We start from the raw sequence: 25,559 nt of genomic DNA, 5'->3' as shown, positions 1-25,559 counted from the left end.
TGGCTTTTTTCGTTGTTATATAACAATGGATTTAACAATACAATACAACGAATTTTAAGTAACAATCAAAACAAACATTGTAATTATAATAACGATACGATACGATACAACGGGTAACAACCGTCCAAACAAGGGGTAAATGGACAGAACTCATGTTTTGAATTTTTAATTTGTTAAATACCTAACAGAAAAACTGAGTACTTGTGGATTTAAAAAAGCTAGTAGTATTCATCAAAATAGTCTCCTGCAGATGGTCATTCCATCACCTACTGAAACTTGGGAAATTTGAATCCGAGTATCAGCAGCGAGGAATCTGTTTAACTCAAGTTAGTATTTCCTTTCTGTTCTCATCAACTCGGCAACCTTTTCCTCTGGCATCACAAGTGTTCCGTACCAGAGTGTGTTATCATACACTATCACACCCCCAACTTTCACTAACTGCATTAGTCTCTCGTGATAGTTTCCGTAATTAGTTTTATCCGCGTCTACAAATGCAAAGTCGAAACTATCTCTGTTTACGTTCTGCAATGAATCAGGAAAAAGAAAATCACATTAAAGTATACGCGACATAGATTGAGATTATGAGTTAATTGTTTTTCTCACATCTTCCAGGAGTTTGTCAAGAACAGGTAAAGCTGGAGAGTCATTGAAATCGATTTTATATTCAACTCCAGCTCTTTGGATGACTGGTAGTCCCAATTCATATGACTCTCGATCTGGATCTATGGCTATAATCTGCAATTTAACACATTTGCCAATTTTTTACATATGTGTGAAGATACTTGGGGCTATATTGAGTGATGATTTAACAGCTATACTAACCTTGCCATCATCAGGAATCGTAAGAGCAGTGAGAAGCACAGAATATCCAGTGAAGACGCCGATTTCAATAGTCCTTTTGGCATTTATTAGATTCAAGAGCATGGCTATCAGTTGACCTGAATCCGGTGTTGCTTCCATATAAAACCTGGAGAAATAAGAAGCATTATAATTTTGTGACATGGAATAAGTGTCTGTGATTTACATACAAGCTTCCTTTAACTAAAAGAAATAGTAATTCCTATGATTTTACGTGTCAGTTCTGCATGTACGAACAGATTAAGGCAACTAATTAATTACTTGAGTTTGATCAATTCAGTTTTCCAATGAATCTGAACTTATCAAATACAGGCATTCAATTAATTTCTAGCTAAGTGTGTTTGAAAGAAGAAACATGTTCCTTTTGGGTTTAAGACTCTTGGAGCTTAAAAGAGGGTGAATCAGAAATGGAAGGAAAAATAAAATTTTGATTTTCCCTCCTTGACAAAGGCACATTTGTTATCACACTCTATTCAAAACCAGTAAATCAATAAACGTTAGTTTAAGGAAAAAAATAAAGCAGAAAAAATTCCGGGCCCACAAGTTTCTTGTGTTTCCTTAAGGAATTTAATCCCCTCACAATGCCCAAGGTTACGGATTAATTCATCCCAGGATAGAACGGAATAACTATTCTGTAATAGCGGCACTTCAAATTACAAAATTTCGGCGAACTCAAATGGCGGAGCAAATCACACAAAATGCTTACGTTTTGCTTTTGAAAAACCAATGCAGTTTGCAGAAAATTGAGGGGAGAGATTTCAGATTTTTCAGTGGTGGAAAATGAGGCTAAGCCTCTCTATTTATAGACAATGAAAGGGTGAGATGAAAAAATGCAATCCAAGAGGTGCCTCTTCCATTTCCCATTCATACCCCAATGAAAGGGTGAGATGAAGAGGTGCAATCCAAGAGGTGCCTCTTCCATTTCTCATTCACACTCAAGAGGTGCCTCTTCCATTTCTCATTCACACCTCTTAATAAAAATGCAACAATCCCCCACATGAATGGGGAATGAACATATGTGGAAAAACATGCATGAAAATACTGTGTGATTCGCAATTACGGATTAATCGCATCTAGATAAGTAGGTTTCCCTTTGAACTTTCCGTAGTGAGCTTATGTCGGATATACTTGGTCAATTGGTAGATTTGATATCTTTGAACCGTCAAACTTTGGTGTATACCTAGACAACCATAAGTCATACAATTAACCCTTAACCGTCTTTGGTTCTCATTGTTGTGTTCGTTTCAGCCATAAACACCACCTGGTTCATAAATGCGTAGAGAACTGGCCTTACAGAATTCTCCTTGAGGCGACTTACACTTCACACTTACATAGGTGATTCCTAAGCATGCTATCCCATAGATACACTATTTGATATACCCCGCATCAAATTTAGAAACCATTAAAAAGTCTTAATGCTTTATCCTTGGTACTGAACATTGTCTCATCACGAGAATGGACTAAAAAGAAATTTTATTTGACAATGTTGAACCGTCATTAATGACTTTGTTTGATCTCCTTGAACCTAGATCTTGGGATCTCCAGTCTTCTAGGTAAAGTTACCGCCACAGTGACTTGTCCTCGGCCATAGTCCCATTCCCTTTGATGACTTCTCAACCGCTTCTCTAGGTAGGCCTTTTGTAAGCGGATCCGATACATTATCTTTTGACTTTACATAGTCAATTATGATAATTCCACTAGAGAGTAGTTGTCTAACGGTATTATGCCTTCGTCGAATGTGACGAGATTTTCCGTTATACATAACACTCCTAGCCCTTCCTATTGTTGCTTGACTGTCGCAATGTATGCATACAGGTACCACATGTGTTGGGCTAAAATGGAATGTCTTCTAAGAAATTTCGGAGCCATTCAGCTTCTTCACCGGCCTTGTATAAAGCTATAAACTCAGACTCCATTGTAGAGCGGGAGATGCATGTCTGTTTGGACGACTTCCAAGACACTGCTCCTCCACCAATGGTAAAAATGTATCCACTTGTGGATTTTAATTCCGTTGATCCGGTGATCTAATTTACATCACTATATCCCTCAACAACTGCGGGATAATTATTATAATGCAATGCATAGTCTTGGGTATATTTCAAATATCCCAAAACTCATTTCATTGCAATCCAATGAGCTTGGTTGGGATTACTTGTGTATCGACTAAGCTTACTTATCGCACAAGCTATATCAGGTCGTGTACAATTCATAATGTATATCAAACTTTCCAACACTCGAGCATATTCCAATTGAGACTTGCTTTGACCTTTATTCTTTACAAGAGCATGGTTTAAATCAATTGGCATTTTTACTTCTTTAAAGTCCAACTATTTGAACTTTTCAAGTACCATTTTAATATAATGAGATTGAGACAAAGCTAGACCTTGAGGAGTTTGAAGGATCTTAATTCCCAAAATTAAATCGGCAACTCCTAAGTTTTTCATATCAATACTAGTAAGCATACGCTTAGTAGCATTTATGTTAGCAATGTCATTACTCATTATCAACATATCATCCACATATAAACAAACAATGACTATTTGATTTGGAGTATTCTTAATGTAAACACAATTGTCACACTCATTGATCTTGAAACCATTTGACAACATTGATTGGTCAAATTTCGCATGCCATTGTTTTGGTGCTTGTTTTAGTCCGTAAAGTGACTTAACAAGTCGACACACCTTCTTTTCTTTTCCGAAAACTACAAACCCTTCAGGTTGTTCCATATAGATTTCTTCCTCTAAATCTCCATTTAAGAATGTTGTCTTTACATCCATCTGATGGATTTGAAGGCCATACACGGCGGCTAATGCTATTAACACCCGGATAGATGTAATCCTTGTTACCGGCGAGTATGTGTCAAAGTAATCAAGACCTTCTCGTTGTCTAAACCCTTTAACAACAAATCTTGTCTTATATTTGTCAATAGTACCATCAGCTTTCATTTTCCTTTTGAAAATCCATTTAGAATCCAAAGATTTATTTCCTGGAGGAAGATCAACCAATTCCCAAGTATGATTACTTAATATGGATTCTATCTCACTATTGACTGCCTCTTTCCAATATTGTGCTTCCGAGGAAGACATTGCTTCTTTGAACGTTTGAGGCTCATTTTTCAATAAAAATGTCAGAAAGTCTGGTCCAAAGGAAATAGTTGTCCTTTGACGTTTACTACGTCTTGGATTTTCCTCATTAAACGTACTTTCCTTTTCTTCTTCTCGAGGTCGCTTAGCTTTTTTACTAGACAACTCACATTCATTTTTATACGGATAAATATTCTCAAAGAATTCAGCATTATCGGATTCGATTACGTATTAATATGAATGTCGAGATTTTTTGATTTATGAACCAAAAAACGATATGCTTTACATTTCTTGCATATCCTATGAAAACGCAATCAACCATTTTCGGTCCAATCTTCACCCTTTTGGGTTTAGAAATTTACACTTTAGCCAAACACCCCCACATTTTAAAATATTTTAAGTTGGATTTTCTACCTTTCTATTTTTCATATGGAATAGATTGCGTTTTGTTATGGGGAACTCGGTTGAGTATTTGATCCGCTGTAAGAATAGCTTCCCCCCACAAGTTCTGGGGTAAACCCGAACTTATCAATAAGGCATTCATCATCTCCTTTAACGTTATGTTCTTTCTTTCCGCAATTCCATTAGATTGCAGTGATTAAGGAGCAGTTGTTTAGTGAATAATGCCGTATTCCAAACATATTTCTTCAAAAGGAGATTCATATTCACCACCCCTATCACTTCTTATCATTTTGATCTTTTTGTTTAGTTGCGTTTCAACTTCATTTTTGTATTGCTTGAATGCCTCAATTGCTTCATCTTTACTATTAAGTAAGTAAATATAGCAATATCTAGTATTGTCGTCAATAAAAGTTATGAAATACTTTTTCCCACAGCGAGATGGTATTGACTTCATATCGCAAATATCTGTGTGAATTAAGTCTAAAGGATTTGAATTCATTTCAACTGACTTATAAGGATATTTAACATACTTTGATTCTACACATATTTGACATTTCGAGTTATTGCATTCAAACTTAGGCAATACTTCCAAATTAATCATTTTTCACAAAGTTTTGAAGTTGATGTGGCCTAAACGTTCATGCCATAAATTATTTGACTCAAGCAAGTAAGAAGAAGCTGAAATTTTATTCATATCAATGGCAATTACATTGAGTTTGAAAAGGCCCTCCGTAAGGTAGCCTTTTCCTACATACATTTCATTCTTACTAACTACAACCTTGTCGGAAACAAAAACACACTTAAAGCTATTCTTGACTAGAAGTGATGTCTAGACTAAATTCTTCCGCATTTCTGGAACATGAAGGACGTCATTTAGAGTCACAATCTTGCCAGAAGTCATCTTCAAAGCTATCTTGCCCGTTCCTTCAATTTTTGCAGTAGCGGAATTTACCATACAAACTATCTCGTTGGGTCCAGCGGGAGCAAAAGAAGTAAACAACTCCTTGTTAGCACAAACATGACGAGTTGCCCCCGAATCAATCCACCATTCTCTAGGATTTCCGACTAGGTTGCACTCCGAAAGCATGGCACATAAATCATCTATTTCATCATTTTTCTCAATCATGTTTGCTTGACTTTTCTTCTTGTCCTTCTTTGGTGCACGACATTCAGTAGCCTTGTGTCCAACATTTTCACAGATGTGGCAATTACCTTTGAACTTCTTTTTGCTTAGATAATTCTTTGGACCAGATGACTTCTTTCTCTTTTTGCTCGTTGAAGCTTCCTCAACAATATTTGCACCCATAATTGTTGAATTTCCACGAGACTTCTTATCAGCAGCCTTGTTGTCATCTTCAATCCGTAGACGAACAATAAGGTCTTCCTCCTTTCGCTTATGTTTCAAGTAATTCTTAAAGTTTTTCCACAGCGGAGGCAACTTTTCAATAAATGTCGCAACTTGAAACGCTTCATTTATGACCATACCTTCAATCATAAATTTATAATTAGTAAAATAATCAATATCTTGAATAAAAATATTGACTCGGTTTATACCTTCAGCAAGGAGGTCATGAACAATAACTTGCAATTCTTGGACTTGCATTATAACAGATTTACCGTCACTCTGTATTCAAAACCAGTAAATCAATAAACGTTAGTTTAAGAAAAAAAACAAAGGAGAAAAAATTCCGAGCCCACAAGTTTCTTGTGTTTCTTTAAGGAATTTAATCCCCTTACAATGCCCAAGGTTGCGGATTAATTCCTCCCAGGATAGAACGGAATAACTTTTCTGTGATAGCGGCACTTCAAATCACAGAATTTTGGCGAACTCAAATGGCGGAGCAAATCATACAAAATGCTTACGTTTTGCTTTTGAAAAACCAATGCAGTATGCAGAAAATTGAGGGGAGAGAAATCAGATTTTTCAGTGGTGGAAAATGAGGCTAAGCCTCTCTATTTATAGACAATGAAAGGGTGAGATGAAGAGGTATAATCCAAGAGGTGCCTCTTCCATTTCCCATTCACACCCCAATGAAAGAGTGAGATGAAGAGGTGCAATCCAAGAGGTGCCTCTTCCATTTCCCATTCACACCCCTTAATAAAAACACAACAACATTGTCCCATATTGGAGGAGGAAAGACTTTTGATGGGTATACATATAATTACTCTTCTTCTAATTCTAAAAAAAGTTAAGAATAAGGCAAGCCTCGCGCCGCCGTCATCGCTCGCTCGCTCGATTTCGGCTTTGGATTGGATTTAATGCAATATTAATTAACCCAAATTAGACCGTTACTGTAACGGTAATTCAATTTTCCTCCGTTTTAATTTTTTCGTTATAATTTGAATTTGGCGGTTTGCATAAATGGTCGTTTTACAAAACAGCCATTTTGAGTTGCAACCTTACCTGAAGAGTTGTAACTTTTCATTATAACCCAACGTTTTTGGATATAAATACATGAACTCTCCTTCAGATTTTCCTTAAGAATAATTCTGATTTCTTACTCTTCATTCTGCATTATTTTAACAGACAAGAAAGCAGTAAGTGTGATTCACTACTGTTCTTTGAGTTCGTTAGTCACTGGGGTTTGAAGTACCGCTACACCAGTGAGGTTATCCATTCTATCCTGGGAGGAAATAATCCTAAACCTCGGGTACTAGGAGGGGATTAAGTTCCTTAAGGAAACACTATGAATTCAGTGGGCTCGAATTCATTTTCTGTTCTTCTACATTTCTGATTTTTTCCGTTGCTATTGGTTTTGAATATATTTTCGAATACAGATTACTAACAAGCTTAAGGAACTTAATTTATTTTTCTGTATTCATCTTATATTCTGTTTGTGGGAGACTAAATTCTAGTGATTTCTACTCTCAGTTTGGAGACTAAAATCTTCAGATTTTCTACTCCTTTTGTATTCGGTTGAAGAAATAAAATCTTCACCGTTGTATTTAATCTATTTCTCTTAAAGTTACTCGGTTTGAAGATTTTAAATACTTCACCGTTAATAAATTTTGTTTCTGTTTTGTGATTAACAGAAAGCAAAAATGACAGAAACAGGAACTCCCGTGGTTGGCTCTACGAGCAATGCTGCTTCTTCCAGTCGTTCTGTGCCACCACCGGCTCCGGCAGAAAAGCCCGAAAATATTTTCGGGATTGACTTCAAAATGTGGCAACAAAAGATGTTCTTCTATTTGACTACTTTGAGTCTACAGAAGTTCATCAAAGAGGACGTTCCAGTTTTGCCGGAATCAACTCCTGAGAATGAACGTTTTTTAGTGACTGAGGCATGGAAGCAATCAAATTTCTTATGAAAGAATTACATTCTTAGCGGACTGGAGGATGATCTTTACAACGTCTATAGTAATGTGAAAATTTCGAAAGAACTATGGGAGGCATTGGAAAAGAAGTATAAAACCGAGGATGTCGGTTTGAAGAAGTTCGTTGCAGCTAAGTTTTTGGACTATAAGATGGTAGACAGCAAGCCTGTCATTACCCAAGTTCAAGAGCTGCAAGTTATCATTCATGATCTCCTTAATGAAGGTATAATCTGAATTAATACTTTTGTTGAAATTATAATTCTGTTACTAATTATGAATTTTTTGTTGAAGGTTTGGTCATCAATGAGGCGTTTCAAGTTACAGCAATGATTGAGAAGTTGCCTCCTTTATGGAGGGACTTTAAGAACTACCTAAAACACAAGCGCAAGGAGATGATTCTCAAAGATCTCATTGTTCGATTGAGGATCGAAGAGGACAATAAAGCTGCAGAAAAGAAGACATGTGGGAACTCATTGAAACTGCTCCAACTAATCCGAAGAAGCAGAAGAAGTCTTCTGGACCAAACAACTATCCCAGCAAGAAGAAATTCAAGGGAAACTGCCACAACTATGGAAAGGTTAGACACAAAGCTGCAGAATGCCGTGCTCCAAAGAAAGAGAAGAAAAAGGGTCAAGCAAATATGGTTCAAACAAATGATGATATTGATGACTTATGCTCTATGTTGTCTGAATGCAACTTAGTGGGAAATCCTAAGGAGTGGTGGATTGATTCTGGTGCCACCCGCCATGCTTGTGCTGTTAGAGAAGCATTTGCTTCATATGCTCCCGTTGGACCCAACAAGACCATTTTTATGGAAAATTCTGCAACGGCCAAAATTGAAGGTTATGGAAAGATATTCCTGAAAATGACCTCTGGCAAGGTGGTGACTCTGAACAATGTTTGTCATGTTTCTGAAATACGGAAGAACTTAGTTTCTATTTTACTTCTCGTCAAGAACGGATTTAAGTGTGTTTTTGTTTCAGACAAAGTTGTAATAAGTAAGAACGAGATGTACTTACGAAAAGGTTACCTTACTGAGGGTTTTTTTAAGCTGAATGTAATGGTTATTGACAATAATAAAATTTCAGCTTCTTCTTACTTACTTGAGTCAAATTATTTATGGCATATACTTTTTGGACATATCAATTATAAAACCTTGCGAAAAATGATTAATTTGGAAGTATTGCCTAAGGTGAATGCGATAAATCAAAATGTCAAATATGTGTGGAATCTAAGTATGTTAAACATCCTTATAAGTCAGTTGAAAGGAATTCAAAGCCTTTAGACTTAATTCATACAGATATTTGCGACATGAAGTAAATACTATCTCGCGGTGGAAAGAAGTATTTCATAACTTTTATTGACGACAATACTCGACATTGCTATGTTTACTTACTTAATAGTAAAGATAAAGCAATAGATGTATTCAAACAATACAAAAATGAAGTTGAAACGCAACTTAACAAGAAAATCAAAATGATAAGAAGTGATAGGGTTGGTGAACACGAATCTCCTTTTGAAGAGATATGCTTAGAATATGGAATTATTCATCAAACAACAACTCCTTACACGCCTCAATCCAATGGGATTGTGGAAAGAAAGAATCGATCATTAAAGGAAATGATGAATGCTTTGTTGATAAATTCTGGTTTGCCACAGAATTTATGGTGGGAAGCCATTCTTACGGCTAACCGGATACTAAATCGAGTACCCCATAGCAAAACGCAATCCATTCCTTATGAAAAATGGAAAGGAAGGAAGCCCAACTTGAATTATTTTAAAATGTGGGGGTGTTTGGCAAAAGTGCAAGTCCCTAAACCCAGGAGGGTAAAGATCGGACCACAAACTGTTGATTGTGTTTTCATAGGATATGCAACTAATAGTAAAGCATATCGATTTCTGGTGCATAAATCAGAAAATCCCGGCATTTATAATAATACGGTTATAGAATCAAATAATGTTGAGTTCTTCGAGAATATATATCCGTATAAAAAGGAATGTGAGTCAATTGGTGAAGGATCTAAACAACGTCGGGAAGAAACAAAAGAAAGTACGTATAATCAGGAGGATCCAAGACGTAATAAACGTCAAAGAACGTCTATTTCATTTGGACCAGATTTTGTGACTTTCTTATTGAAAAATGAGCCTAGAACATTTAAAGAAGCTATGTCTTCTTCGGAATCATTATTTTAGAAAAAGGCTGTCAATAGTGAAATAGAATTCATACTGAACAGCCATACATGGGAATTGGTTGATCTTCCTCCAAGCAATAAACCATTGGGTTCTAATTGGATTTTTAAGAGGAAAATGAAAGATGATGGTACTATTGACAAATATAAGGCAAGACTTGTGGTCAAAGGATATAGACAACGAGAAAGTCTTGACTATTTTGATACATACTCTCCAGTTACAAGAATTACGTCCATACGAATGTTAGTAGCATTAGCTGCGGTATATGGTCTTGAAATTCATCAAATAGACGTTAAAATGGCCTTCTTAAATGGAGATTTGGACGAAGAAATTTACATGGAACAACCTGAAGGGTTTGTAGTTCCAAGTAAAGAAAAGAAGGTATGTAGACTTGTTAAGTCACTTTACGGACTAAAACAAGCACCCAAACAATGGCATGCAAAATTTGACTAAACAATGTTGTCAAATGGTTTTAAGATAAATGGATGTGATAAATGTGTGTACATTAAAAATGTTGTAAATCACAGTCATTGTTTGCTTATATGTGGATGATATACTGATAATGAGTAATGACATTGCCAACATAAATGCGACCAAGCGTATGATAACTAGCAAGTTTGATATGAAACACTTGGGAGTTGCCGATTTAATTCTGGGTATTAAGATCCATAAGACTTCTTAAAGTCTGGCGTTGTCGCAATCTCATTACATAAAAACAGTACTTGAAAAATTCAAATACTTAGATTTTAAAGTTGCAAAGACTCCAATTGACGTGAATCTTGCACTTGCAAAGAACAAAGACCAAAGCATATCACAATTGGATTATGCTCTTGTGGTGGGATGTTTAATGTATATCATAAATTGTACTCGACCAGATATAGCTTGTGTTGTAAGTAAATTGAGTTGGTACACGAGTAATCTAGGTCAATCTCATTGGATGGGGATGAAACAGGTTTTGGAATATTTAAAATATATTCAAGAATTTGCTTTGCACAACAGTAATTATCATGCGGTGATTGGGGATACTGTGATGCAAATTGGATCACCGATTCAACTGATTCTAAGTCCACAAGCGGATATGTATTCACTATTGGTGGAGGAGCGGTATCTTGGAAGTCATCCAAATAAATGTGTATTGTCCTCTCTACAATGGAGGCTGAATTTATAGCCTTAGATAAAGTCGGTGAAGAAGCTGAATGGCTCCGGAATTTCTTGGAAGATATTCCATTTTAGCCCAAACCGTTAGCACCAATATGCATACATTGCGATAGTCAAGCGGCAATTGGAAGGGCTGGGAGCGTTATGTATAACGGTAAATTTCGTCGTATACGGCGAAGACATAAAACCGTTAGGCAGCTACTCTCTAGGGAGATCATCACAATTGACTACGTAAAGTCAAGCGACAATGTGTCAGATCCACTTACAAAAGGCTTAACTAGAGAGGTTGAAAGATCATCGAGGGGAATGGGACTATGGCCGATGACAAGTTATTGTGACGGTAACTCTACCTAGAAGACTGGAGATCCCAAGATCTAAGTTCAATAAGATCAAACAAAGTCATTAATGACGGTTCAACATTGTCAACTAAAATGTTTTGGTCCATTCTCGCGATGAGACAATGTTCGTACCAAGGATAAAGTATTAAGGCTTTTTAATGGTTTCTAAATTTGATATGGGGTATATCAAATAGTGTATCTACGGGATGACACGTTTAGGAATCACCTATGTAAGTGTGAAGTGTTAGCCGCTTCAAGGAGAACTTTGTAAGGACAGTTCTCTACGCACTTATGAAACCAGGCGGTCTTAATGGCTGAAACGAACACAACAATGAGAACCAAAGACGGTTAAGGGTTGATTGTATGACTTATGGTTGTCTAGTATACACCAAAGTTCTACGGTTCAAAGATATCAAATCTACCGATTGATCGAGTGTATCTGACATAAATTCACTAAGAAAAGTTCAAAGGGAAACCTACTTATCCATATGCGATTAATCCTTGCTTGTAAATCATATAGTTTTTCATGCATATTTTCGTGATATAGCCATTCCCCATTCATGTAGGGGATTGTTGGGTTTAAGCCTCTTAGAGCTTAAAAGAGGGTGAATGGGAAATGGGGAAGGAAATGACATTTTTATTTTCCCACATTAACAAAGGGACATTGTCCCATATTGGAGGAGGAAAAAACTTTTAATGGGTATATATACAATTGCTCTTCTTCTAAATCTTAAAAAGTTAAGAAGAAGGCAAGCCTCGTGCCGCCGTCGTCGTCGCTCGGCTCGGCTTTGAATTTAGATTTGGATTTGGATTTGGTCAAATGATCGATTGATTGATTAATTTTTTTGGACCAAATTTATTTGTTAATATTAACGCAATATTAATTAATCCAAATTAGACCGTTACTGTAACGGTAATTCAATTTTTCTTCGTTTTAATTTTTCTGTTATAATTTGAATTTAGCGGTTTGCATAAATGGCCGTTTTACAAAATAACCATTTTGAATTTGGTTGTTTGCATAAATGGTCGTTTTACAAAACAATCATTTTGAGTTGCAACCTTACCTGAAGAGTTGTAACTCTTCAGTATAACCCAACGCTTTGGCTATAAATACATGAACTCTTCCTCAGATTTTTCTTACGAATAATTTTAACTTTTCCTTCTTCATTCTGCATTATTTTAACAGAGAAGAAAATAGTAAGTGTGATTTACTACTGTTCTTTGAGTTCGTTGGTCACTGGGATTTAAGTTACTTAAGGAAACACTGTGAATTCAGTGGGCTCATATTCATTTTCTGTTCTTCTACATTTCTGATTTTTTCCATTGCTACTGGTTTTGAATATATTTTCGTATACAGATTACTAACAGTTTCTAGTACTCCATCCAGTATCATCAAAGCGTTTCTTTTTTCAATTCTGTTTTTCTCTATTTTGCGAGCAACTACCAATCTACTACTCTGAAGTTAGACGATTAAACAACAACAACCTACCCAATATAATCAAGTGGAGTTTGGGAAGTAAAGTATGTATGCAGACCTTATCCCTACTTTGTTAAAATAGAGAGGTTGTTTTGGTAGATTCTCGGCTCAATGAAAGCTTAATCATAGTAATTATGATAAAGAAATACGGCGGTGGAGAAGCAGTTAGGTGATTTAACAAAGTCATAAAAGAAAATTACTCTGGATGATTTGCTGTTATAGCCCTTATCTCTTTGAGAGACTCTGGTTCTCTTGGGTAAACACTAGTCTCCAAAACATACTGGCAGCGTTTCAAAAGAAATGATAATTAGTAAAGTTGAACAAAAGAATGGAAAGGAGGGGGGTGGCAAGAATCTGAAATAAAAATGTATGTACCTGATACAATTCGTCACTCTGCAATAACCCCTTACCGTCCCACGGTGAAACTTCATCCAATAAAAATAATCGAAAAATAATCGATAGAGCCCAAGTATCTGAGATTGTGACTCTAAGCACAAGACAGGAGTGTTCAATTAAAAAAAAAAAATTGAAAGCTGCCAAACAAGATTATGCATATATTTATATCTCGACCGACTATTTTTAATTTAAGCGGTTTGATGACGGCTGTTTGGATTAATTCGTCATCATATAATTATGCTGAAAATGATGATTGATAACTAATTCCGTAAAGACAAAAAGAAGGGGAAAAAAGCTTGACCTACAAAGTGTTGAATGCGTTTAAATGATAATTCTATGAAGCTTCAACTTCCAAGCAAAGAGGACCGCATGCACATTAAATTTACTTCGAATTGAAGGAACTCGTCAATTAAAGTTGTTGGGATATATACTATTAACCATGAGTTTGATTTATATATAGTATTTAATATGAAATAATTATTCAGTTTTAATAAAGTTTTAAATATATCATATATTAGTCTGTGTCATTTGCTTATATAGTTGATGATTTAGTGTATAGAGTTTAGCTTATACACGAAAGATTAAATCATCGGTTCTTATAAGTATAAAGTTTGAGTTCACAATCTAATGATGTAATTGGACAAATCATCATGGTTGATTATAGCACAAGATTAAATATAATTTATCTTGATTATGAGAATGGTTTAATTCCAACTTCTTGTGCTATTACATTTTGTATGTATTGAACGGACCAAGTAGAGATAAATATTTTATACTAACTTAATAAAATAAACTCTCTAGCCATTAAATATACTTATACTCTTAATCTTGATATAATTATTATTAGTTGTGTATATTATTATTGTTTTGATTTATTAAAATGCGAGATTCTTTCGTGGGTCAATATGCCTGGTAAATTGAATAATAATAATGTACATTGGCGAAGTAATAGTTAGTTGATGGAATCCATGTCTCGGTTTAGAGATTGATGATACACCTTTATAAAAGCTTATAAGTTTTTATGTGTAAACCCGGCCAGTGGATTTTGTATTCGACATATGAAATAAGTTAAACGAAAGTCTAAAGGAAATAATCAATAAATTAAATCATCAGTAATTTAATTTAATTGATTAGTATCTGAATCTTAACATGGGGAGTTAAATAATATTTAATGGATGAATTTCAAAATTGAATAAGGAGTGCAATTACGAATTTTTAGTGGAATAATTCGTAATTAATTATGTTGGATATTAATTTCAAAAATTAAAAATTAATTTCATAATTTGAAGCCTTGTTAATTAAATTCTGTGGTCCCTGTTGTGCCTAAATAATAGGAAATAAATGAATCTTTTTTCTGGTGGAAAGAAAAACCTAACAGGTTTTGGAAAAGGGTTTTAACCCTTAAAACTTGTGCTATAAATACAAAAAGTTTTCGACCTAGAGGAGAGAGTGATGGTGGCCGAAATTTTGAGCCAAATTTTCCTAGAAATTTCGCCCACACAAAATTGTTGTTTTCAGGTATTATTTGGGTAACACAGTAGAAGACTCTGGAACGTTCGAGGATCACGATTGTGTGGGGGGTGGAGGTTCCATTGAGAAGTTATGGAACTGAAGGCTCACGTGTAGAAGAGATGTGTTCACGCTTCAAGAGGTAACCCGTGAAATAACGTATATGCTAGTTGTCTAGATTACATGTGATTTTGATACTGGGATTGCTTCTGTTGCTTATAATAATCTATCAATTGGTATCAGAGCCCACTCACATCTAATTAGATAACTAAGTTTTTCATGAAACCGAAATATTATGTGCGTTTTTGAATTACAAGTATATGTTGTTTTCTTAAAAACTGCACTGTTGTTTTGTGAATTAACTGTGCATAAAATTTTGGATTATTCTTGTAATCACGAGATATCTGTTTTTTATTGATATTTGATTGGGATGATCTGGATATTTTGGTAAACTCTAGAAAAACGCAAAACCTGATTTTGACCGAATTGCCGGTATTTTCGGAGGTCACCGAACTTGATGGACTCCGATTGAGCCGAAATTTGGTGAGTCCATCGAAAACGACGTGGTGAGAAAAACTAACTTCTTTAGCAGTGAATCATGGTGATTTTAGGCGTTTTGAGGTCGTTTGGACTGTGTTTTAGATTTTTTTTATTTTTTGAAAATTATTTCTTAATAATTTTAATTTATTTTTAATTCAATGGTGGTGGGGTGACTCCCCATGGTCTCCGTGATTAAATACTGGTGATATAATGGGTTTACACATTGATCATTAGTAAATAGACGTGTTGTATTAAATTCAATAATAGAGGTGTAGGATTTTATTGAATAGGTCTTACAAGGTATACTTGATATTGTGTGATGATATAATTATTTTGTAAGAAAACGAAATCCTCTGTTTGATATCGTGGATGACTAATGATTGGTGCGTTTGACATATTTGTGCATAAAAAATTTCTCAAATTTTAATTTATGTTTTTCATGCCCTACGTGATTACTAGTCTTGGATTTTCGATTAAAAAAAAATGTGTTCTCTGGTTGGAGGTTGTAATTAAATGAAATATGACGGTATTTTGTATGAGTTTTTATATTATTGGCATGGCTTTTAAGCTCTGGTCCATAATCTGCCATAAAATAATTTTATGAGCTACATGTATCTTCACTCGTAAATTAAAAATTTTGTGATTAATAAATAGTTACCACTAAAGTGGTTTGTTTATTTGAACTCATGAAAAATTCTTAAAAAAATTGTACATGTAAAATTATGTCTATTCATAGATTGAGCATTATGATTAATAAGCAGGATCCACAAAATGGTCTATTTATTTGAGTCATTAAAATCTTCTTAATGTACCATGTGAAAATTAATTATCCTTGATAAATCTACATTAGTGGTGGAGGTTCTTAACTAGAAAAAGAGTTTTTTCTTTGGGTACTAGTGAGACCAACTCCACCCATGAGAAGAGATATTGGGGTTTTCGCCGAACGGGAGAAAATATAATATCTCAGGTTCTTGTGTATTTAATAAAAGGATAATTTATTGCAAAAGGAGATACAATGTATCCTAAAAATAGGAAGAACATAATATATATGCCTTGAACTCATATTATAATTATAAGGAGAATGGAAATCAATATCATATTTATTTTAATTCAAGAAACTACTTAAAAACGGTTATTCTCCGAGTTTAATTACAGACTGGTGGTCATGAATTTGACGAACTCCGATTGACCTGAAACTTGGTAGGTTCATCAAAAACGATCTAGTGAGAAAAACTCACTGTTATGCAGTGAATCATGCTGTTTTCGGCATTTTGAGATCGTTTAGATGGGTTTTCAAGCAGTTTATTAAATTGAATTTGTTATAAATATGAAAACTTATTCTTTATATATCGGCTATATTTGTGTTAAATCTGAAACATGATGATTTAACTTGATATTATATATAGCAAGAATGCAAATCACATGAATTTAATCCTAAATACAATTTATTCGAATTTGGTCTAATTTTTTGCGATCGTGAATTTCATGATCTCCGAATGACCTGAAATTCAGTAGGATCATCGAAAACGATCATTTAAGAAGAACTCACTGCTATGCAGTGAATCACATCGTATTTTGACGATTCGGGATCGTTTAGATGAGTTTTTTGGAGGTTTGGCAGATTAAAATGTGATTTACATACGAAAAGTTATTATTTTTATCATTTTATTTGTCTAATTTGGAACATGATAACACATGTTGATTTGACATGAATTGGTATATGATAAGAATGTAGGTCATATTTTAAATTCTAAAAAAAAATGCTTAAAATGGTAATTTTTCAAATTTTGTCGCAATTTTGGAGATGGTGATTTTAACGATCTCCGATTGATCTGAAATTTGGTAGGTTTATCAGAAATAGCCCAGTGATCAATACTCACTGCTATGCAGTGAATAATGTTAATTTTAGCATTTTAAGACGGTTTAAATGGGGTTTTGAGCATTTTTGTTTTAATTCTGGAACTTAATCATCAGAGAAAAGTTCGTGGTTGTGATAAAGTGGTGATAGGAATTAACTCCTATGGTCTCCATTTTTTATTTATAGTGAGATAATAAATTTACGCGTTAACATTAGGTCTTCGTCCATATCGGATAAATTTATTATAAACTCACTGGGTATATTTACTAGTTATTGATAATCTGTATTAACTCTCTATCTGACTTTAAGGGTTGAATCAATTTTGTAACTAAAATACAATCATGATTAAGTGGTGATAGAAATATATTTCTATGATATTCCACTATTGATTTCAAGTGAGTAATAAATTTATGTGTTGACTTTAGGTCTTCCTCCATATCGGATAAATTTATTGTAAGCTCACTAGGTGAAATACTAGTAATTGATATCATGTACTTACTCTCCATCTGAGTATACATGTTGGATCAATGGAACTAGAACTATTAATTATGATGTTCACTTGACTTAAATTAACAGTATACTCTCCATCTGAGTTGGGTCTGTTTTAATTATTGGAGTGAATAATCTGGCATTACATATGTATGTTGCATGAGTAGTTCTTTTCCCATCGAAATTGCTATTCAAGATGCATGAATACATATATGTGTAGTGTGTTTAAAATTTTCATATTAAAAGGTTATATACAATTGACTGAAAATAATAGTATACTTTCCATCTGAGTTGGTTCTGTTTCTTTCTGGATTGTATAATTTTTGTATTATGTAATATACTTTGCATGAATGATTCTTTTCCCATCGAAATTTGTTATTCAAGATGCGCGCGCGCGCGCGTGTGTGTATATATATATTGAATGCAGTCTAAATTTTATTATTTAGTGTTTTGACTTATTATGATCTATTTAATATTTTTATCTCAACTCCACAATGACTTTATACAATTTGTCGTATTACTTGTTAAAATTTTCTTTTAGTGATAAGACATTAATTTAAAGGATGCAATATATGTATCTTTTGTTAGAAAGAATTTAATTCTGGTTTTTGGGCAAAATAAGAGATGGACATTTGTCTTATTTTTCGAATAACTCTTGAGTTATTGAGCTTAATAAATATTTTATCTCTTATGATAAATGAATGCATGACCTTGTTATTGTATATTAATGTCTCTCCTGAACAGAACAATATTAGTCTACCTCATAAAAGAATATATTCTTAAAAATTGAGTAAAACTTATCTGTGCACTTTTGTCTAAGTCATATTAATCTGGATGGGATTTCAAGTTGGTCAAGGATAGACTTTAAGGTTCATTGAAAGTAGAGACACTATCAACTTGTGGATCCTGTCTAGAATAAAAATGACTAAAAGATATTTCCCTTTAAAAAGAAAAAAAAAGTTGGTGATAAGTTAGAATGAATCCCTTCTGATTTGTATGGTTCAATGAATATACTGGTAAGAGATTGTTTTGAGTATTTTTGTGACGTTCATAAATGTTACTCAAAATACTAATACATTTATTTGATGCACCGTAAGTCTAAATGATTTGAATAATTCAAGACTTTTAAAACTTGAAACGGAGAAGCACCAAGGAAATATATTAAGTTACTGCAATTTGGTTGTAGTGGCGAGCACCTCTCTAAAGAGTTTTTTGTTACTTATCAGAATAAAAGATTAGATCTCAATTGTCTACACTGTAAACGCTATAATAGAGTGGTATGGTAGAAAGAAGAAATAAGTCTCTTTTGGACATGTATAGATTAATGAAGTGTTATTCAGATTTGCCTTATTCGTTTTTGGAATATTTCCTAGAAACTGCAAATTACATTCTGAATTTAGTTCCTTCTAAGTTAGTACCTGTAACATCTATAGAACTGTGGACTGAATGTAAGCTCAGTCTGTGGCATGTTCAGATATAGGATTGTCCCACATATGTGCTGAAAGGGAAAGCGGATATGTAAGTTAGAACTAAGAATGGATAGGTGCATGTTTATTGAATATCCAAGAAAACGAATGGAGTTTTTTTTTATTGTCCTAAAGAAAATAAGACAATTGTTAAAAACAAATACATTTTTCTAGATAAGGACTATTTAATAAACCATGTTCCTAGAAGTAAACTATTTTTTACAGGAACTAGGCAAAGAAGTAACTAGATATTCAAGAACATCAAAAACCTACACATCGGAATTGACGTTCCATTATATTTAAGTAGTGGGAGAACGTTAATAGACATAATATGCTTTTATTGAGTGGGAGTGATGTTTGAACAAGTGAACACTATAGTAAGAAGTCACTAATATTTCAATGTCGTAAGGTAATGAAGGTAATATTAGTAGTACTTCGTCGTAGTGGGAGAATACTAAGGAAAATTGTAGTTCGGTGTACACTCTTGGATAGATTTAGTAACAGGATCCCTGAAGAGTTTAATACCAAACTAGACAGTTATGACAAAGAACTACTGGACAAAGATTGCATCAGAAATAACTTGGCAAGATTCTTTAACAAAACCTTATTTGGTGAAGACTTTTAATAGTCATATAAAAGAATGCCAGAGAAAGTTGTAGATGCATGGTTATGAGTCTAAGTGTGAGATTGTTGGGGCATATACTATTAACTATGTGTTTGGATATAGTATATTCTAACAATTGTCATGGTTAAAAGTCTAAGTGGGAGATTGTTAGGATATATACTATTAACCATGGGTTTGATTTAGATATAGTATTTAGTACGAAACAATTGTTTATTCAATTTTAATAAAGTTTTAAATAGATCATATATTAGTCTGTGTCCTTTGCTTATATAGTAGATGATTTAGTGTATAGAGTTTAGCTTATATACGGAAGATTAAATCATCGGTTCTTATAAGTATAAAGTTTGAGTTCATAATCTAATGATGGAATTGGATAAATCATCATGAATGATTGTAGCACAAGATTAAATATAATTTATCTTGATTATGGGAATGGTTTAATTTCAACTTCTTCTGCTAGTACATTTTGTATGTATTGAACGGACCAAGTAGAGATAATTATTTTATACTGACTTAATAAAATAAACTCTCTAACCACTAAATGTACTTATACTCTTAATATTGATATAATTATTATTAGTTGTGTATATTATTATTATTTTGATTTATTAAAATGTGAGATTCTTTCGTGGGTCAATATGCTTGGTAAATTGGATAATAATAATGTACATTGGCGAAGTAATAGTTAGTTGATGGAATCCATGTCTCAGTTTAGATATTGATGATACACCTTTATGAAAACTTATAAGTTTTCATGTGTAAACTCGGTCGGTGGATTTTGTATCCGGCACATGAAATAAGTTAAACGAAAGTTTAAAGGAAATAATCAATAAATTAAATCATCAGTAATTTAATTTAATTGATTAGTATCTGAATCTTAACATGGGGAGTTAAATAAGATTTAATGGATGAATTTTAAAATTGAATAAGGAGTGCAATTACGAATTTTTAGTGGAATAATTCGTAATTAATTATGGTGGATATTAATTTCGAAAATTAGAAATTAATTCCATAATTGGAAGCCTTGTTAATTAAATTATGTGGTCCCTGCTGTGCCTAAATAATAGAAAATAAAGGAATCTTTTTTCTCGGGGAAAGAAAAATCTAACAGGTTTTGAAAAAGGGTTTTAACCCTTAAAACTTGTGCTATAAATACAAAAAGTTTTCGACCTAGAGGAGAGAGTGATAGTGGCCGAAATTTTTAGCCATATTTTCCTAGAAATTTCGCCCACACGAAATTGTTGTTTTTGGGTATTATTTGGGTTACACAGTAGAAAACCGTGGAACGTTCGAGGATCACGATTGTGCGGGTGGTGGAGATTCTATTGAGAAGTTATAGAAATGAAGGCTCACGTGTAGAAGAGATATGTTCACGCTTCAAGAGGTAACCCGTGAAACCCCGTATATACTAGTTGTCTAGATTACATGTGATTTTGATACTGGAATTGCTTCCGCTTCTGCTGCTTATAATAATCCATCAAAAATATGGTTTTTAAAGTTTGTGGTTGGTCCATATTTGTCCAGATATAATCCTTTACTTCAAATTGTTAATGAAATTGGCCATGTGCAATGCCAAATCCAGAAATCAAAGGAAGCCATGTGTTTTTTAATTTGCCTTTCTTATAAGTTACTAAAAATTAAATATCTGAATTAATCAATATAAATGTTTTATATTATATAGTAAGATGTCAAAAAGGAAAACCAGCAAAGAAGGAGCAGATATAGGATGAAGAAATAAACCTTATCAGAAGCCTTAGATTGCAGATTCATCGTCGTCCTCAGCATATTATAGTTAGGGAGAGGCGAAAATGGCAGCTTTTTGGGTTGTAAAATTCCATTAATCCGCCGCAATGATTGTTTTTTAAAAACAGCATTTGTAGCAGAAAAGTTAGGAGCTCCAACATACGCCATGTTTTTCAGAATAGATAGCCTTCGTTTACTCTCTCAACTCTATTTTTTCCTATTGCATCTTAAATCCTCCTCAATCTAAAGCTTCTAGCTTTATCTCTCTGCAAAATTTAATAAACAGACGCGAAATTATGTTGAACTGAACTCTCCTAAAATCAAACGGAAAGCACAATCAGTAATGATGATTCGTCGGCCAATGAGAGCTTAGAGAAAGAGTGTAGCAGCTAAAGGATAGGAATCCGGAGCTGCTATGTCCGCATTTAATTATAGTATTGTCACCAACCCCAGCTTCGGTAATCCACGTGTTTTCTTCCTATTTGCCATTAATACCACGTTTTTTTTTCGTTCTTAAAAGATTGTTTTTTTCGTTTGCAGGTTTTATGAGCTTCAAAATTAAGTCTGGGAAGTTTTTTTTTTTCTCAAAAGTGTTTTTAGTGAAAAATAATTTCTGTTTAGCTAATTAATTCGAAAATAATTTATCAGCAGCAATTAGTGTTTGGTCAAGCTTTTAAAACTGTTTTTAAGGATATTTTCTCAAAAATGCTTTAAAAAAAATATTTTTGGAGAGAATTACTTTTTTTTGCTTCTTCTTCTTCTTCTTCTACTTATCCTCAAAAGCACTTTTTTTTTCAAATTTTAAAGTATAGGAAGACGACGAATTGCAAATTATTCGATTTAAAGTGTTTTGATCACTTTTTGAAAAAAGGATTTCAATCGAAAGAAAACTTTTTGATCAAATTCTGTTAAATTGTTATCAGAATTGTTATCACAATTTAACAAGTCTTCTAAGATTTTAACAAAATCTGTTCAAATATTGATTACTAGAATCCTTTATGAAGATTAGTGAGTGCAGTGTTGAATGATTTGAGATGGGGATGCATATATTACAACAAATAAAAAATAAAATTAGGTGTAAAATGAACACGATAATCTTCTTATATTGGTTAAATTCAAATGTTAAGCCTACATCCATTCCTCTTAACTCACATGGGGTTCTAGTACTCTTCATGTTTACTTGGTCACAAGCTACTAGTGGCTTTCACATATATATATATATATATATAGCCACCACAAAATTAATTATATTTACTCACAAATCACATACGAGCACAATATAAGCTCTATCCCAATCAATAATTATGTCTAAATTAAGGTTTATATTTGCACAATTATAGAATAGGAATAAAATTAAACCTTGGCCTAAAAATAGACATTTGTGTAAATGCGCCATCGGGTTTAGTTTAGGACAAAATACAAAATTGGTAGGTCCACCTAACCTAACAGCATTTGTTAACCAAAAAATAAATAAAATATGTATATTATATATATATATATATATAGTACACATATATACAGCATATATATATATATATATATATATATATATATATATATATATATATATTATCTTTTATTTTTTTTGAGCGGCTAAAAATGTACATTTCTCTTTAATTTAACAGATTAAAGGCCACTCTTGTCCATCTACTTGGATCTTGGTGGGCTTGGCATTCACCGGGCCCTGACCCATTGGTCCAACTGCTGCGGCTCGTCTTGGGCGGCCTCCTTGTCAAGTCTCTTGCTCAATTATCATTGAGCATATACATAGAACCATTTTCTTATCCTTTTAGTTCTAGTTTGAAAGAAATCATAATATATCGGAAGCAAGCATATAACAATCTTTAGTTATCGTTTGGACATACATACTATTTACAAATAATGAAATACTCTTTGCAAAGATTTTTTTTTTATTTTTTTTTTTATGAATTTATCTATTATCTCAACTTTAACTTGCAATAAGGAATTTGTAATTGAAAAAACTGATTAAAAGAGTATTTCAGGAGAAATATTAATGACACTTGTAACTTGAGCTTCAACCACACTGTCGGTAACAATCAGGACATAATTGAATTTAGTAGTGTTGAATGTAATTACGCAGCAAACAACAGAAAAACAAACGAACTCCTATACAGTTGTGGAGTAAGATCTTCAGTTACCTTAGGTCCTATCAAATTATACAAACATCTGATATAAAGCAAATAAATGTCAATTGAATAAGCATTAATGAGGTTTGATCCTTTGGAAGTCAGAAAAATAAACGTAAACCAGTCAAAAGAGTAGTGTTTGTTTGGTATCTTAATAGAGATGTAGCAATTGACTTCTATTTTGCGGATCACTAACCCAATTAAAAGGGTCTAGTCGTCTAGAATTAATTGACTGAAAACTGTCCTAACTCCTAAGATGAGTAATAGCTTCTTGGAATCTTAATAAAGGTTAATATCCCACTTTCTTTCCTTTTCCTCTTTTTTCTCGTGTATGTAAATTTGTCATTGGAACTTAATCAATCTTGTGGAAATAACAGTAGGATCATCAGTTACAGTAGGATCATAAGTCACGAGTAGTGTTTTAAAAGGTGTGGGCGTAAGGCAAGGCGTTTTACATATGCCTTAGCGGGGCATAATTCCCGAGGCGTGGGGCGTAAGCCCCATAGGTATTTATTTTTTAATATTTTATAAAATAATATAATGACAGTAAATATTTATAAACAGGTAAAATTGTATAAATATTGAAGAAAACTATATATATGTGTGCTCCATCCCCACAAAAAAACTAATCAAAACAATATATTATACGTTACTTACAAGCACAAGTAATTTGAGTCAAAGAATAAAATTTTTTATAGGGAGGAACAAAAAGGATGATTAACCTGCAATTTGAATTTTGAATTTGCTGCTATGAAGAAGAATGTAGTTCTCTTTGTATTTGTTAAAAAAAATATATATATATTTGTTGCTTTTGGGAGATATTAGCAGACTAGCGGACAAGATAAAATATTGAGAAAACCATGAATTAGGGCTTAAATAAATAAAAAAAAGGTCTTTACTTTTAAATTTAATACTTTTGAATTCCTTTTAAAACCTTTTGAGTAATTACCAAACTGACTTTTGAGAAATTGGGTATTATATGAAGAACTAATTCAACAATATTTCATTTTAATTAGAAAAAGTCTCAGGGCTTACTCCTTACTAAAAAATCGCGCCCCGAACGTCCGGGCGTACGCCTCGAACGCCCGGACGTACGCTCCAAATTGCGGGGCGTACGCCTCTTGAGACTTTCGCCCCACACTATCGCCCCGCGGCGTTTTTGGTATGCCTCGCCCCGGGGCTCGCCTCAAAAACGCCTTTTAAAACAGAGGTGACGAGTTAGGAATTTGAATCAAATTACAAAAACGACATCTAGAAATTTTTCTCACATTTAGGGAATTCAATAGCCTATATATAAACAAAAAAAAAACTATTTTTATACTATACACACAATATATTTTTCAACCGAGGAGCATCAAGTGAATCCCCTTGGCCAGCATGTGGCACTGGCACATGCTCTGCCCTTGAAGGTAAGGGCGGAGCCACTATGTTGGTTGCGTTTTTTATCGAACTCAATAATTTTTGTTCAAATCTTGTATTTGTATTAAGAAATTCAATAAATATGTACAAATTATTAATTTAAAATTTATTAACTTAAAAGAATTAAAATCTCGAATCCATAAGGTTCAAATTCTAACTTAATCTCGCCCGAATATCATGACCTCGTAAAATTAATTGAATTACGCGTAAGTGAATTCCAACAAGTGGATACAAACACCACGATTGTAGAAAATATCATGGAATGAAGGCAAAAGAAAAACAAATAAAGAAATGAAGGTGCGCCATCCCATGCATGACAAAAGAGAGTGGTCTGATCATTATATTTGCTGATCGAAGAGGCAGTTGTTCATATATGTTGCAATAGTATTCCATGATTTCATTGCATTGAGCTGCTGAAAACTGGAATACTGGGACTGGTGACTCTGGGAGGCTAATCCAAGGCAAAAAATAATAACAAAAAAAAATATCACAACCAATCTCTCTCGTAAATGAGAAATATAACCCACACCCTATACACTATTG

General features: G+C 33.6%; 1 protein-coding gene across 2 annotated transcripts; it reads right to left on the bottom strand.

The window, feature by feature from the left end:
• Positions 1-21,887, bottom strand: LOC142177445 (putative caffeoyl-CoA O-methyltransferase At4g26220). Of its 2 annotated transcripts, XM_075246131.1 has the most exons (7): positions 21,448-21,887; positions 19,035-19,114; positions 13,200-13,311; positions 13,025-13,104; positions 823-967; positions 604-735; positions 1-522 (listed from the first exon to the last, which is right to left on the bottom strand). In XM_075246131.1, exons 1-7 carry the CDS (start codon positions 21,616-21,618, stop codon positions 328-330), a joined length of 915 nt encoding a protein of 304 aa, XP_075102232.1. In that variant the 5' UTR covers positions 21,619-21,887; the 3' UTR covers positions 1-327. The 2 variants fall into 2 exon arrangements, with proteins under 2 accessions (XP_075102232.1, XP_075102233.1); XM_075246132.1 differs by lacking the exons at positions 1-522; positions 604-735; positions 823-967; ... (1 more) ...; positions 13,200-13,311; positions 19,035-19,114 and adding exons at positions 5,015-5,831; positions 5,901-5,970 and having other exon boundaries at positions 21,448-21,879.
• Between the last annotated feature and the right edge of the window lie 3,672 nt (positions 21,888-25,559).

This window comes from Nicotiana tabacum, chromosome 23 (assembly GCF_000715075.1).
Source record: "Nicotiana tabacum cultivar K326 chromosome 23, ASM71507v2, whole genome shotgun sequence".
Classification (NCBI taxonomy): domain Eukaryota; kingdom Viridiplantae; phylum Streptophyta; class Magnoliopsida; order Solanales; family Solanaceae; genus Nicotiana; species Nicotiana tabacum.
The sequence above is the reverse complement of the archived record's forward strand: the minus strand, read 5'-3'. Positions and strand labels throughout refer to the sequence as shown.

What these genes read in the sequence shown, in the direction of transcription:
- LOC142177445 (XM_075246131.1), bottom strand. Translation starts at nt 21,618, where the DNA reads ATGGCGTATGTTGGAGCTCCTAACTTTTCTGCTACAAATGCTGTTTTT. An exon ending in AGAGTGACGAATTGTATCAG is followed by an intron (nt 13,105 to 13,199) that starts GTACATACATTT and finishes AAACGCTGCCAG; the next exon opens with TATGTTTTGGAGACTAGTGT. An exon ending in TTGACAAACTCCTGGAAGAT is followed by an intron (nt 523 to 603) that starts GTGAGAAAAACA and finishes GATTCATTGCAG; the next exon opens with AACGTAAACAGAGATAGTTT.